At 37.3% G+C, this 16,825-nt stretch overlaps 1 protein-coding gene across 1 annotated transcript; it reads right to left on the reverse strand.

Annotated features, from left to right (window-relative positions):
* Positions 1 to 11,017: 11,017 nt before the first annotated feature.
* Positions 11,018 to 13,312, reverse strand: THNSL1 (threonine synthase-like 1 (S. cerevisiae)). Its single transcript, XM_010088227.1, has one exon. The coding sequence runs from the start codon at positions 13,310 to 13,312 to the stop codon at positions 11,093 to 11,095; it is 2,220 nt and encodes a 739-aa protein (XP_010086529.1). The 3' UTR covers positions 11,018 to 11,092.
* Positions 13,313 to 16,825: the final 3,513 nt, after the last annotated feature.

Consider the following 16,825-nt stretch of genomic DNA (forward strand, 5'->3'; position numbering starts at 1 on the left):
CTGTAAAAACAGATCTACAAACGACATCATCTCTGACAACATTTATTGCAGCTGTCAAAAAAGATTAAAAAAGGAAAGGCAAAGGAAACACAGGGCATAAAGAAGGGAATTTAGGAACATGGGACTGCACAATTGTTTCTGGGAAATCGGAGACAACTGCATAACAAAATTGCTTTCATAAGTTGATCAAAAACCATCTTAAACTAAAGTGACAGGAAACTCACTGGGGGAAAGTTGAGGGACATTGGAGGTTAAAGAGACCAATTTTTGTCTTTTTGGTCCTTACCCACGCAGACACAGTAGCCATAAGGCACAATAACTCCTCAGCTTCTCAGCTGCACAATTACTTTTAAGCTGTTCCATTTATATGTAATTTGATTTATGAAGCAGATCATGCAATTAACACAAGGAACAAAAACTCATCACTACAGAAGATGATGCTTCTGCTGCCCCTGAAGTGACCGAACAGCCACCACTGTGGGAGGTGGGAGCGCCAGCCTTCAGCCGGTAGGCTTAGCACAACAAGCTAAGTGCTCACAGAAGACAAGTTTTATTTTGGATGGATTTTTTTTAAAAAGGAAATGTAGTTTATATTTCTTCATTTCCCCCCGTCAGCTGTCAGCTGTGCCTTGCGGAAATTAGTAACAATTTGTGATATTGGGCACTACAGAGATCTTAGTAGTTTGTGAAGTAGTTTTCATCTAGCTTTTATACCGGCTTTATACAGCGTCAGAAAGTTCACTTTGCACTCGAGGTCTTCCGGCTCAGCTTCGCCATTCTGCATTTGGAAAAGGGGTTGACTCTGTATTAGGTTTGATTTTTCTGTAATAAAGTAATTCTAATGTCAGGCAAAAGTAACACAGTAGATAATTGGTTCTGTTTTATATTCAGATCCCTTTGAGAAGGAAGGGACCTGTACTTACAACTATCTCTTTTCACAATAATACAAATGAATAAGAAAGTAAGAGCTTTTCCATCAGTGACCCAGAAGCACAAGGAAGAGGGATGTTGGCAATTCAGGTGCTGCACACTTCCTGGAATCTGGACTTAAAAACTAAGTTTAACAGCTTGAAAATGTAACACCTTTTTGCCTTTTATAAAGGAAGTGTTTTTCTGTTTTTCAGTAATCATCAGGGTATCCTGAGCATCCAATATAAATTCAGAGAACTCAGCATATTGTTTTGATCACTCATAAAGTAAAATGATACAACTTAGAAGTATAGTAAATATTTAACTATCTGATAATTTTCTAACATGTATTTCTAGATTTCTGATATTGAGGAAGTGAAAGGGAGAGAGTGAAAGAGATGATGCTATTAACTTGGGGAAGAAAATCTCCATGTTGCAAAATGGCCCTTTGTATCCCACCTATTTAAAAACCTCATGGAAGTGCTTTGTAAGTTTAAGTTATTTTCAGTAGTCAGACCTGGTCATCTATTGAAGGTAAACAACTCATTTCCTTTGGAGTACATTTATTCCAGAAAAATCTTTCATCAAAAAAGGTAATCCAGAGTAATAAATCATTTAGAACAATAAAATCACTTGTGTGAACAAACACAGGTTCTGTCAGTAATTGTACTTGCTTGCCCTAGGCATAAGTTTGTTACATATGGGAAGTGATAATACTGGTGGTTACAGTTCCCAGTACCACATTTTCCTTTCCCAGTTCACATCTACTCATAGCAATGCTTATCCAGCAGCAGTTACATAAGATGCAATTCCAAACATTTATAATCCACCTCTTGCAAACAATAAACGGCACCAAATTAGCCCCTGATGTGCTTTGTACTAGCAAAGCAATTTGTAGATCCATCATGAAGTATCAGTACCATTATCTGTCAGCAGTCAGTATGACCATTTTTTCTGACAGCGTTACCTGCAAGGGCTTGGTTATATGAATCTGTAGTGGCTGTCATGTAAATGAGAGACCCTCAGGCAAAAGGACAAATTCAGGGTCACTTATTTCCCCCATTTCTGGGAGTTGGAGTACATATCCATCTGATGAGACATCATGAGATGTCCCAGAAGCAACATCAGCAATGGCCGAGACCACTGATTTCCATTGGTGGTGACCACCGCACCCTACTCATGATGGCATTTGGGGGACCCTGAACCCTGCCGTTGCCTTATTGAACCTGTTTCACTTGTTTAGCTGTGTATATTTCTACTTAGAGACTATCCTTCAGGATAAGCCCTCTCCACACACCAGCCATCAGCCCTTGAGAACAGAGAATGTTTCTTCACTCTGTACGTGTGTTTTTCCTTCTTTTAAACCTTCTCCACGGGACATGCTTCTTGCTCTTCTCAGTGGAATCCTGCCCTCACCTAGTGCTATGCCCAATTACTACAAAGAAAATTCAGCGTGTAACTTAACTTGAAAGGTAACAGAAACAAATCCTTTACTTCCTCATCAACATTTCACACATTTCATAATTATTATGTATAACTTTCTTGGTACTGCTATTTCCACACCCTTGAAGTAGTAATTTTCACTTCACCACATTTCTTTAAAATTTGCAGCAAGTGGGAAATGTTCAGGCCCTCAAACTTTACTGGCAGTGAACACGAGATACTATTAACTCTGAAGGTTTTCCTCTGCAGTTCGTGTGCCAGATTCAACCAGCACGTAGGTTCTAGCAACCTGATCTTTCTGCAAGTGTTTTGTTGACTGACAATTGTTTTCACTGAACAAAAATAAATATTCTGTTTTGCATAGCCACCTTTGAGAGATGATAGAGGTGTAACAGCATGTTAGGAAAAAAAAAAAATCTGTCAAAAGAACATGTCAAAATAGTACCCGCTCACTCAGCAAAGACTGTCATTAGTGTCAGCAGCTGATGTAGCCACTACTCTGTCCTCTCAGCTGTGTTAAATGATAGGAACCTAAACCAGAGGACTGAGGCATCGGCAAGGGGCAGAAGATTAGCAGGAAATGTACACATGCATTAGAAAAGATGCCATGGAAATTTTGTTACCAGAAAACAATTTAAAAAAAATTAGTCTATTATAATCCTTTTTGTTGATTTCAAAGAGACTTGAAAAAAATGCTACAACTTACACTGGATTCCAGTTTAAGCACAAACTTAAGGTAATGTCTTTTTTTCCCAAACCAAAATGCAACTAGGGCATTAGCTAGAATGGAAACATAAATGATTACTTAGCTCAGGTCTGATCTTACAGAGTCTGCAAAAATAAGCAAAGTAAGACCAGGACCTTAACCATGGGGAAAAAAAAGCAAATACAATATGCATGTCTCTATGTTACATAAAATCTAGTGCACTTGCATTGGTTTAGTAGGTTGTATTATGCTCCCTTCATGCTTGTATTCAAGGAAAAAAGAATAATAAGGTGTTTGATTTTAGCATGCAAAGATTACAAGAAATTGAAAAAGATAAAAAGCCTGAAAGAAAGCAGGTCTGCCTGTGGGCTCTGTTATCAACTTGGATGCCAGGCATTTGAAAATATGTTGCTTGGACATTTTAACATTAAGCTATGAAAAATCGTCCCCTGCACAGCAAGACGTATTATTTATACTGCTTTTTTCCTATGAATATTTGTATTTGCTCTTTATCCCAGATCTCACTTACAAGCCCCATATGCTGCATCATATTCAAAACCCCAAACACTTAGGTTTTGTATATAAGACCATAGTATTATTTGTGCTCTTGATTTAAATATTAAATAATTTAGTTTTTTTAAATTTTAGATTCATATACTAAAGCAAAATTGATCTAAGATTTACACCTGAAAAGTCTCTAGCAGTATATAATGCCATGAATTAATGTGGTATTTCTCTGTCCTGGAACCATCACATATTTCTGGATACTCCATATTATCAATGAGTATTAAACTAATTATCATTAAGGTTGCTTACTTAAATTTCTGTTAATTATGTTTATAAAAATGAAAATATAAAAAGCTCATATAATATTACAAATGCTTATGACAGCCTTTCATTTACAGCCCTTCAAAAACTGCAAGAAACTACCATGTCTAGCAAACTTCTGTTAGGAATGCCATCTTGTGGTTAAAAGTTGTATATAACAACGATTCGAGGTAATTTTAACTAAATTTTTACTCACAAAATATCATTTTTTGCAGAAACGAGCTATTAATGTACAACCTTTCAGAACTTTTATTAACCATTCTGGATGTAGACAACTGAGCATCCAGCCTTTCTGTCCTCATCTGTATATAATGCTCATTAATTACGCAGGGAGAACTCGTTTCATTAGGAGATGGGATGCATTTATTAGCATTTTAAACAGAACCAGATTGCCACATGCACTTAGTAGGAAAAGTCCACTAAATACCTAGTCTGTTTACATATAATTCAGTGAATTAGTCTAAATTATTCTCAAAATATGTTTCTAAAGCAGAACCCTAAAGCACACTTTACATTCTCTAAACTTTATGGACCATCTTTTGTTGGCATATAAAATGTCAAGTTTAACTATAAAAAGGAAACATTGGATTTTTCAATTTGTCTTACATAGATCTTATTGTGAGCCGAAAATGAATTTAAAATCAAATCACAACTTGCACATGAAAGCAGAGAAATGACAGGTAAACAAGAATGGAAAGAAAGGGTCCAAATGCACCTAATAAATTTTAAAAGATCTCTAATTTTAAAAGCTTAGAAAAATGAATAATAATTAGCTACATTCAATACAGCCAACATTTGCATAGGCACTTTCCCGCTATGTATGTTCACCTCATTTTCATAATGAAAGTATATATTGCTTGAACCATCACAACACATATTGTATAATGAAATTGAAAACTAATGAGCTATGTCCTAATAGTCATGAGTCAAGTCAGGGTGGGCATTAGCAGTCCATTTGCAATTCTCTAGAGTCAGAAAGAACAAGGCTAAACATATCCAGTAGCCTATTTAGCACGCAACTTGTTCCCTGTACTGATAATGCCAGAGCAGAACTGAAATGAGTTCACAATCTCTAGCACCCAAACCTCAGTGAATTACTGTTCATACTTTTGTTCGCATGTAGGTTACTGCTGGGGCAGCCAAAAAGGACTGCTATGATTATTCACTTTGACCTCTTGCATAACCTGGATCTGACTCGCCTGAATTACTCCTCTTTCTATTGGATCACATCTTTTCAGGAAATCATGTAACACATCCAGACCAGAGAAACCTTTACCATTCTGTATGTGGTTTATCTCGTAACGTGTCCAACTTCTACTTAAAATGGCTGGATCATGCCTTCTCTGGCAGATGGAACAGACCTTTATTATCAATTTTTTGCTCCTAAGATGGTTTTTTATAGGTTAACTCTTCTTTCAATAACCTAAGTAGATTCTGCTTATTGAGACTCTCATGCCAGTGCTTCTTTTCAATCCTTTTATTGCTCTCATGACTCTTTTTCAGCCCCATTTTCCAGCATTACTGGAAATCATGATTACTGGAGTTGGGCATAGCATTCTTCTGAAAGGTTACACCAAAGTCAAATAAAGACAGCAATATTATTTCCCTGACAGTATTCCCATTTCTAAACCTGAGGATCTAACTGGTCCTTTTGGTCACATGCTGAAAATTCATCTTCATTTGAGCATGCACATCATCTCCAGACACTGTTCAAAGCCAGCATTTCCTACAGCAAATGGTTCTATTTCATAAGGATGTCCGCCAACCTCTGCTCCTAGAGAGAGAGGTTTACTTGAGGCCACAGTGAAATGCAGCTTGCTTACAGCTCCCAACCAAGTAACTCATCTTACTCTGTTTAAGTGGCTTCTTAGCATTTAAGTTTTGTGGCATCTGTACATTTGAGCACTCATTACTATATTTTCTTCTATGTTCTTAACAAACTCATGGTTAATAGCCAAATCCTGTGTGAACTCACATAACTCACTGTTCAGTCACAGCTGTCCTTTCAGATTCACATTTTGAGATTTGGACTCAGTTACTGTCATGATGAATTTTATATTTCGGGGTGACACTTTGCATGTTTCTACACCAATAGCTTATTTAAAATAAAAGAAGCTATTTGAAAATCTAAAGGTATTCCAAAAAAACAGTGGTAAAATATCTAAATAAAATGCTAGAGTAACAATCCCTGTGCTATGCAACTGATTTCACAAAGTCTGAGATACACTTTTCATGAAAAATGTGTTCCTATGTAGACTGTGGCTTCTCTACTTGGTTAAATTTTATTAGATATTGTACATAAGCAAGTAAATCAGGAATTATTTCTGCTGAACAATTTTCCTATCATTTTACTTCCTGAGCTGTCAAAAAATTAGTCAGAGCCCATCTTAAACAGCTATCAGGGAATAAAGTTTTCTTGAGTAAAACACACAAACAGCTTAGATCCACCTCCACGCTGGGAGACCTTCAAAAATTATACCTAAGTTGGAAAGCAAGACCAAGACTGATGTATTTTAGAGTGCTGCATTCTGAAAAACCATTGAAGCAACAGCTTCCTAGTTCTGGTTAGTGTGCTGAGCACATTTATGACTACTATGAAAAAAAACAGTAACATTTAAATCCTCCTCACACTGCCAATATATCCTCAGAATTAATTGCTTGTTCATATTAATTCACTGAAATTAATGACTCACTTCTTATTGTTGTTTCAACCATTCAAGTAATTTTCAAGCCTGAGATCCTGAAATCATATTCCAAGTGAACCAAAGTTGCTCTGCAACTTTTAACAGACAACCTGTTCATCCCTCCACTGAACTAAGCGTGAATAAGAAAGATTCAACTGTCACGGATTTCCTTTTCCATAGTAATTTCTCAGAACACAGACTTTCCATGCAAGCCCATGGTGTACCGTAAACAGTGTTTAGACATTTGCTATTTTTGATATGGGTTTATTTTTTTATACATACTTTCCTTCCAGGATGATGCAAATTATCTCACTAACATCCATCAACCTCAGCACAGTGAATTACTAGATCATCTACTATACACCTATCTTTCAAGAAAACACAGGACAGAACATACAATTCTGAAACCACTTATTTTATTATATTTTCTTTATATTACATTGATGAGGATTTATGAACATATTTGCAAAGAAAGTGCTACAGAGTGGATCCCGCAGTATTTATTTAGAAAAAATATAGTGGATACAAATGACTAATCCATATTTCAGGCATGCCAAACATGATATACTTAATAACAACGTGTTCTTGATGTTCTTGAAGAGCAAAGTTGACCTTTTGAAAAACAAGAATCTTCCCTTTAGAGTTACATCTGCTAAAATATTCCATCATCTCAAAAACATAAACAGCAATTCTTTCTACATCGTAAGAAAACAGAATTCTCTTCTGAAGTCATCCCTATCTGCTCTGTTCACCCTTTACCTCAGATCACTTTCTGTCACCTTGAGAAGCAGGACTGTGACTAACGGCAAGTAATCAGCAGCTGGTAAGTCTGTAAGCAAAACAAGGTATTTTCCATATAAATACTCTTATAATAAAAAGGGTAAGTATAGACACTACGTTTGTCCTTATATTTGTTACATTTGTCCTTAAGATTCTTCGTGTAGTATCAGTGTTCAGCAAAGATTTATCTATACAAAAGAATAATAGCTATTAATACGCTCTTACTCCAGGTCAAGAAAGCTAGTGGAAATGTGTATATCTGCATGCTCACACTCTCTGTAAATCTGGCTTATATTGATTTAGAGTGCAACTTCCTATTTTTACACAAATAGAAACAAACTGTGTATTTACCAAGCCTATACGGTTTAAAGAATCCTGCTAACCATCACAATGTAGATTTGCTTTTGTACGTCATTTGCACACCATTTTTGCCTTATGAAGTCAATAGAAAATATTGCATGACAACATTCAGTGTCCACGATGTCTGCAAAAGATAAAAAACCAGCACTTGTATCCACTCTTAATCATTAATGCCCTTTGAATCTTTCATAATACTGACAGTGGAAAAAAAAAAGTGCAGTAACAGTAGTACAATGTTTGTTGAACCACAGTATTCTGCTGCCTGACAAAAAGAATTGCTTCCCTCACTACACAATCCCCCCACAGCCAGCTATACCGATTTTGCTGGAAATTTTTTCTCTTCCATCCCTCCAGTCCCAACACAACAAGGCAAGCCAGAAGATTGTGCATTACAGGTACCACAACACAGCAACAGCACCTGGTCACAAACACTGTGTACGTCCAGGATCATAACGCAACTGCAGCATTTTATAGTGCCCTTTACTAGAATCCACAAGCAGATGTGGTGCACAAAAATAGTTCACTGAAGTTGTAAGAAAGTAAAAAAATTCATTCATTATTTTAAACTGTATTGTAAAAGTCTTTACACATTCTGAGAAATGTACTAACACCACACATGCTCTGTAATTGCTGCCTTTATACACCCCAAGTTCACACTGAAAGACCATAACTAAGCACAACTGCTTTTTTACTTATTCATAAAACCATTTCAACTGTTACAATGGCTCATGTGATATGAAAATAGCAACTAGAAATTTTACTTTCTCCTTCAAACCAAGCTTGAATTACTGCCATGAACATTGAAACATTGATTGTTCAAGTCATGCCAAAATAAATCCTCTGTTACTTCAGTTCTGCCTATTTTATCTAACAATCAGCTAACTCAAGGTACAATATTGTCTTCTAGACTGATCTTGTTCAGAAATTCAGCTTTTATCTTTTAGCTACTTTCTATGAAAACACACTCTTCTTTGTAGACATTTCTATAAAATATTGTAACAGTGTGTGATAAATTGCCCTGTGATGTCAAATGACATTAAGCCCAATGGAACTTGGTACTTCAGTATTTCCCCAGAGTCCTTACGCTGAAACCAATTCCTGTTCCAGTAATTCAGCACAGGCAGTTGGGTTTGTTTGGGATTTTTTTGGGTTTTGCTGGGGTTTTTTTGTTTGGGTTTTTTGTTTTGGTTTGGTTTTTTAAGATTTAGAACTTTGATTTTATATTGAGCACATTCAGTAAAATCATTACATTTTTTTTCCACTTGGAACTACTGGGAGAATCAGACTGAAACATACAGAAATACAAGGTGGATGTGCACCTACCACCTACACAAGCAATGTTTCTTTTTTGGCAATATGATTATGCAACTTTTTCTTACAGAACTTGGATTTTTTTTTAATTACATATTTATGGTCTTTTTCATGTGGTGTCTGGAAAATGATGAAAGTTCCTCTGCTCTGAGGAGAGACTGAATGAGTTAGACCTTTTCACCGTGGAAAAGAGCAGGCTCAGAGGCCACCTCAGAGTTTTCCACTACTTAAATGGCAGCTACAAAGAGGACGGAGGCTCTCTCTTCACATGGAGATGACAAGGGCAAATGGGTACAAGTTGCACCAGCAGAAGTTTCATCTTGATATAAGAAATAAATTTTTCACAGTGAGAACAACCACTGGAACTACTGCCCCAGGGACATGGTAGAGTCCCTGTCACTGGAAGTTTTTAAGACATGACTGGGCAGGGTGCTAGAAAATCTCATCTAGGCTCCCTTTCCCACAAAAGGTTGGACCAGATGATGTTTTGAGGTCCCTTCTAGCCTCAGCTGTTCTATGATTCTGTGAAAATAAGAATAAAAAATTGTTTTCCAAAGTTACTGCAGAAATAGTGAACAAGGACTGAGCAGAGAAAAGAACTAGAAGGGTTCTGAAAAGGCATCCAAGAATGGCAAAATCTAGAAGGCTATTGTGTCACACCTTTGTTATCAGCTATATTTGATTTTACTGTATAATGTATTTGCTGTAGCAAATGCACATCATGCTGGGGTCTTTTACTTTACACTGGAAGAAACGTAATTTTTTTAAAACAGTTTGCTAGATGGTGTCTTCTTCACTTCTAATCCGGCAAAACGTACAAGCAGACACCCAGAGGTGGCTGGGGGATACAGCAACAGTTTGAGGACCCAAATGAGCCCTGAGGTCTAGGAGATGTTGCCTCTTAAAGTGGCAAAAAGCGTTATCAATTAGCACCTCTTTTTGCCAATACTTTCCCTGTTTGAATCTTGGTGGGAACCAAAACCTGCCATAGACAAACATCCTCACATTTGATGACTCTTACCTAGAGTGATCTAAGAACTATAGATCTATTTTAGGTTACACTGATTATTTTAGGTTACTCTGATGCTATCACACTTTCCAGACACTGGAATTCATCCTTCACTTTCCTTGATGAGATGCCAAACACTTTGGGAAGCTTCTTTCTTACACTAATTCATGCGAAGTATGAATAGAATAGAATGGCAAGGAAATTAATTGAAGAAAGAAATGGTGAAGTATGGTTGTTATTTAAGGAGACTGCTGCTACTACTAGCAAATTCTTCTACAGCATTAAAAAAGTATTCTAAATTTGAAAGTTCAAATAGAAAAGATCCAGGAAAGAGACTACAACACATTGGAAGAAGAGTCACATCTCAGAAATGATTAAAAATACCGAATTAAGGATTCTATTTTACAGAAGAAAATATCTGGGAGGAAAAGACTGGCTGAAAAACAAAATAACCAGATTTTTTTACATAAATGGTAGCCTCACAATACATAAAAACATTATACAAGATAACACACCATGAAATTGAATGGTTCAAGGGTTAACAATACAAATATACTTGAATCTTTGTAGTGAAAACAACCCTCATTAGTAACATACGAACATTATTACAATATCTTATGCTTCATTGCCCTAAGTGAAGTGAGTTAAAGTTTAACTAATCACCTACTGACCAAATGATCACATCATTCTTGCAACAAAACAAGATCTAACAGTTGCAGAAGGGTCAGACTTCATTATCTGCCTCCTTCCATGAAGAGCGCTTCAGGCTTGTGAAGGAGCCAGCACTGCCAGGGAAAAGCTGGCGCCACTGCTGTCTGTACTAGGTATGACCTGCAAAAAAAGTATTTCAGTCTTCTATACTGTCAATTCACAACCTTTCACCACTATTAGAAACCTCACACACATTATTTCCAAATACTGTTGAAAAATTGAGAATTGAGCATAAAACAGCAGACGTTATACTGTGGACTGGACACAGGCCAGATGAATCATGATCTCACTAAAACATGCAGCTTGCTAAGAAGGTATCACAATTGACACAGTTGACATCTGATCAGTTGCTCAGAAAACTTTCATAAAATGATTTTGAATTAAGGTTTCTATACGGGACATCAGCATACTCATATCAGCAGCACAGACCTGGTGATCCTCACTACCCTTCTTTCTCAGAGTCTCTAATAAGCCCCAGTGGACTGGAGGCAGAGGGCTATAAGAACTCAGCAAGTGAAGCTGACTTAAGGGATTCTGTTTTATTTCTGTAATCCTCAAGGCCCTCAAGATAGCAGGTGCAAACTTAGAATAATGAGCTGTAGATGAAATAATAATTGGGCAAGTTCTATCTTGTAATCGGTCTGCAACTACTTTAGCAACAGCTGTGTGTGTATCCAAAATATATCCTGTGGTACTGTATACAGAGTGAATGGCTGCTAGACAGTCTTCCTCAGAGCACCATCCAGCCACCAAGTCTTGCTGAAGCTTTTCAAGTAGATCCTTCCGTAGCTGGAAGTGGCCCTGATTTTCCAGCTGGTTATACAATTGTGTCACCAGTTGTCCATCCTCATTAGCAATCAGGTGCAAGTATCGCTCCAGATTGGAGGACTTCAAAATATCTACTGCTGGTGAAAAAGTGGGAATTAATTTTCTTTCTCTCAAATCATAAACACCTGTTCTTATGAAATCAGTCAAAACATTGTTTTCATTGGAAGCACAGATACATTTTCTAATAGGAATTCCCATCATTTTAGCATACAAAGCAGCTAATATGTTGCCAAAGTTTCCTGTAGGAACGCAAACGTCTACAGCGCTTCCAAAGGGAATAATATCTTGATGAACAAGATCAAGGTATGCAGAGGCATGATAAACTATCTGAGGAAGCAGCCGTGCCCAGTTTATGGAGTTCGCTGCAGCTAAAGCTGTTCCATATTCTACTGTAAGAAACCCAGTATAATCAGAATTAGTAAAGATTTGTTTTATAGCTGTCTGGCAAAAATCAAAATCAGATTTGACACCGACTGACCAGGCATTTTCTGTCTGACAGCCAATCATCTGTGATTTCTGAATTGGGCTTACTCCATCCTCAGGAAAAAAATTCATTACAGCAATTCTCTGCTTGTCAGTGTCATGGAGACGACTAAAACCATCTAGGACAGCACTCCCCGTGTCACCAGAAGTAGCTACCAGAACCAAGTAATTGCAGCTTCTGGGAATGCAGTATGCAAATATATGTGGCACCATCTGTAATGCAAAATCTTTAAATGATGCTGTTGGTCCATGAAACAACTCAAGAAGAAACTGATTGCCTGACAGATGCCTAACTGGGGCAATTTTAGAACAAGTAAAGTTTTCTCCATAAGCAGTTCCAATAATTTCTGCCAGCTTAGAAGCAGGAACATCATCAGGATGTATGCATCTTTCTAGTATCACCTGGGCTCTTTCAATGTAAGTTGCTTCTATTAGGCCTTGCCATTCTTCAGCAGTGAATTTTGGAAGGCCTCTCTCAGGAACAAAGAGTCCTCCATCAGGAGCTAAGCCCTCAGTAACAACGTCACCGAAATATTTACGAGAGTTTTTTTCTGTAGTCCTTCCAGACCTGCTAGACCTCGTTGAAATAAAAGTTTCCAGTTCTGAGTTTTGATATCTCTTCACAGCATCAAGTACCTTTTCTGCTACAACCTCTGCTGCAATATCCTCTCCACAAAGAACACGGATGTCATACCACCTTTTGTAGAACTGCTTCCTAAACTGAAGTATGTCCTTGAGAGAACTACCAGGACAATGGCCCACAATGCGATCCACTTTCATTGATTTCAGCCTGTTCATGATGACTGCCGTGGACACATCCAAATATACAACTATTCCATTTTTCTTCATATGCTGCATGCCAGCAGAATGCATCGGATTTGACCCAGTGAGGGAAATGACACTTCCAGATGCTGAAAACTTCAACAGGGCTTTTCCTTCCTCCTCTAAAAATTGCTCATTACCAACATCCTGCAGTTTTTCCGACACACTCATGTTCCAGGTTGTTTCAAGGACATCATTATCTATGTCTATGACAGGGCAATCTAGTTTCTGACCTACTATTCTGCCAACTGTTGTTTTCCCAGCACCCGGAGGTCCCATCAGGATAATATTTTTGTTTCCAACAAGAGAATGGCTTGAGAACCATGACTTCCATATTTGTGCAAATGCAACAGGTCTTGAAAGAATGAGCTTTAAACACATTCCAGAAAGACTGGTTTGGGTTATTAGTCTTAAAGGCTGATACTGAACGTGAAACATCTTCTTCTGCTGAGTTATTTGTCTGTTCTGGTTGGTTGTTTGGTTTTTTTTTTTTTCCCAAGCCAACTTGACAATCCACTTAACTGCTTCAAAAAGAAAAAACTGTAATTAGTCCTTCAGCAAACATCTAGGAAAAAACCTAAAGGACATGAAATTCAGAACAAGAATTCAAACATAAATCCAGTTATGACTTCATCAGTGCCAGGAAAGTATTTTTCAGAATAAGTCTCATTCCCCTCTCCTGCATAGCTCCAGCTTCCTTCCACTGAAAAATCCAACTTAGAATCACAGAATCATAGAAAGGTTTGGGTTGGAAAGGACCTTAAAGATCATCGAGTTCCAACACCACTGCCATGGGCAGGGACAACTTCCACCTTCCACTTCAAACAGTCCAGGTCCTCAGCGTAAACAAAGACTTCCAAATCTAACACTATAATACTATTTGCAAATAATACTGGAATTCAAAAAGGAATTCAAAACCAATTACTTTTTCCTCTAGTAGACTTGCTTTTAATAACCTTTACAAATAATGAAGATTAACTAAATTATTTTCTTGTAATCAAAATGTTAACAAAATGTGCATTTTCCCACCTCCCAAGATGCCTTTGATTTCTTACATTTTCTTTAATAAAAAAAAAAAAAAGCAAGACTGACTTAAATACAAAGAAAACTCACAGACTTGTGCAACAGCAAGGCTGGAAGAGTTGCATCCAATTATCTTCTGAAGGGATGGCAAACCAAGCAAGTGATCTGTGAAGAGCTCCTGTAATGGAATTGCATTGAGTAGAGTTTGTGTAAAGTGAGAGAGAGAAAGAACACATCATGAAGACACTCAAAGAAGAAAGTCACTACGAGAGTTGGATCTCCAAGAAAGACTAAGCAAGAAGCTCCCAATATGATATTTTGTTTGCTTAGGAAATGAACACCAGTACCAGGACAAATTGCAACACATGATTTGTGCGTGATGTTTAGGGTACAGAGGGAAGGACTCTCAAAATCTCTATAAAGCCGGGCAGGGGAAGGAAAGCCGCACAAATTCGCACAGAAAATCCCTACAGAGTAATTTTTCATTTTAGGTAGGCAAATAAGTATAACTTTGTTACTATTATTTATTCATTGTTCATCACTAAAAATGCTTAAAGAAAAGAAACACTGAACTTCCTTTTAGGAAATTAATGAAATTTTAGATGTAAAAATTCAACTCAGTGCTTACTCATCAATTATAAAAAAATATATATATTTTATATGTAATTGCAAATCAGCATTTTTTAGAAATTATTACTTCTAGCTGCTATAGTATGCACTACAAAGAGACAGTTGACTAAGCTCCAAGTTTTTTTGTTGGTTTTTTGGTTTTTTTGTTTTGTTTTGTTTTTTATCCTGGCACTGTAATATGTAACCAAAATGGCAATCAGCAACTTCTAATAACTACATTTCAAAGACTCAATCTAGCTGCTAGCACCCCAGCATTTGCTCTGCAATGTTTACTACATTTTTAAGTTTATATACCAGCTACTTTTACCAGTGAAAAAGAGAGAAAGTGTTTCCCCATGTTAATCAAGACAGACTAAACAAAACAGTTAAAGGAATTCACTAAAGACTAAGTTTCCAAATCCTTCAATTGTTCTGTACCCTTTGTCTAGATGCTCTCCAGTCCAACAAGCCTTTTATCACTGTGGAGAGCAGGAGGCCTGGAATTGCAGTAGAAGGCAGGTGAGCACCAAATGGGAACTGTATCACCTTCTACAGACCTACTCATGACTAACTCATGTTTACAGTTATCACACCAGTCCTTTAAGATCCTGCTGTTCCTCATCAGTGTGTATAATATCAAATGAGTCCAGAGACACAGGTCACAAACTTCAAAAATGACACAGAAGCTCAAGTTTTGTAAGAGCAAACAAGAGAAAGAAAAAAAAAAAGAAGAAAAAAAAAAAAGACTTCTTCACTTACAGATTCTCCTTGCTCTAGATTCTGCCCTGTATTCCCTGGTCTGTCTTTTACACTCTGCTTTCTTTACCAAACTATTTAGCATACATCACAAAGTCAAAGTACTTCTAATCATTTAAAATTTTGCATTTGCTCACTTCTGTATGGAGGGTCAAGCTTGCAAACATAAGTCCCTGTGTTTGCACCCAGTGCTGTGACATGACAAACACACCATAATTACAAGGCATAGATCAGAGTAAAGATGGGCATATCATACTGTACATTTTTGTCACAATTTTGTACAGTAGAAGGGAATCGTCATGTGTAGATGCAATATAAGGTTTTGGTAATAGCTATTAAAAAGAAAAAACAATCTGTTAAGAGTAGTTGTAATACTCAGTATCATTACAAAGCTACGCTGTACTAGTAATGCACTCTAGTCAATACAAACATACGGGACCAGAAAGAGACATTTGTATTGAACAGAGAGATGTAAATAAATTATGCTCAGGATTTGAAAAAAAATTACAGACAATATTTTAGCTATCTCATTTTCTGAACATAAGAATCACTTCAAGCATTGTGTATGAACTAAGGGAGTACAAACCATGCCAAGCACAGTCTCTGCCTACCCTGTCTAGTTGCACTAAGGATTCACTTTGAGGAGCAGTCACTCGGTACGCGCTACTCAGCTGCTGGACATAACATCAGGATTGCTTTATGAATCTAGGCCAAAGGGTCTTAATTCCCCCCAACGACAGGTGTAGACAAGAAAGGAACTAGAAACAGGTTTCTCTAGGTATCAGCTCACCATGTTTACATGAAGTTATAAGCAGTCTATAGTATTGTTTGAAATCAACTTGGCTAATCTGGTGCAAAAATTTGCAGGGAATTTCTTTATTCAGCCGCTCAACTGGTTTAATCTATTCCAGTATAATTCCATTTTGCGCACATATAAAGTACATTTACACAGAAGCTTGCGACCATTCAATTCAACTGTTTCTTTGAAACCATTTTTTTATTCACTTGTCAAAACTTTACTGTAAAAACAGCTCAAATTAGACTTTGTATCTCATAGAGTTTACCAGTCTAGTTAGAATACCAAACCACCCAACTTTAGCTAATTCTCCCAAAAGTGTTTTTGTTTTCGGGGTTTTTTGGTTTTTGGGGTTTTTTTTGGTTTTTGTTTTTTTTTTTTTAAGCAGAGCTTACATCCACACCTCCAATGAAATTTGAAGTTTTGATGGTACACCTCGCACCTTCATTTGCATACACAAATGCACCTTCATTTGCACTGCTGACAGCACCTACATACCTTCAGCAAACACCCACAATTTTAACAGGAGTCACAGCGGAAACCGAACTTTGTTACTGGTCCAGACACAAAGTTTGCAGCAGCACCCCGCACGGTTAAAGCCCAGCAGCCACACAGGCCAGGGACAGCCTGCAGCTGTCAAAGCCCTCGAGGCAGCTCAGGGCTGATCGCTGTCCCCTTTCACACCTGCTAACACCGGACAACTTCCATTTGACTTTTCTCAGAGTTTTTATGCAGAGACAAAAAAAAAAAACAAACCCAAAACAACC

The sequence above is a fragment of the Pterocles gutturalis genome, unplaced genomic scaffold (genome assembly GCF_000699245.1).
Source record: "Pterocles gutturalis isolate BGI_N339 unplaced genomic scaffold, ASM69924v1 scaffold4667, whole genome shotgun sequence".
NCBI classification, from domain to species: domain Eukaryota; kingdom Metazoa; phylum Chordata; class Aves; order Pterocliformes; family Pteroclidae; genus Pterocles; species Pterocles gutturalis.

What these genes read in the sequence shown, in the direction of transcription:
- THNSL1 (XM_010088227.1), bottom strand. Translation starts at nt 13,312, where the DNA reads ATGTTTCACGTTCAGTATCAGCCTTTAAGACTAATAACCCAAACCAGT.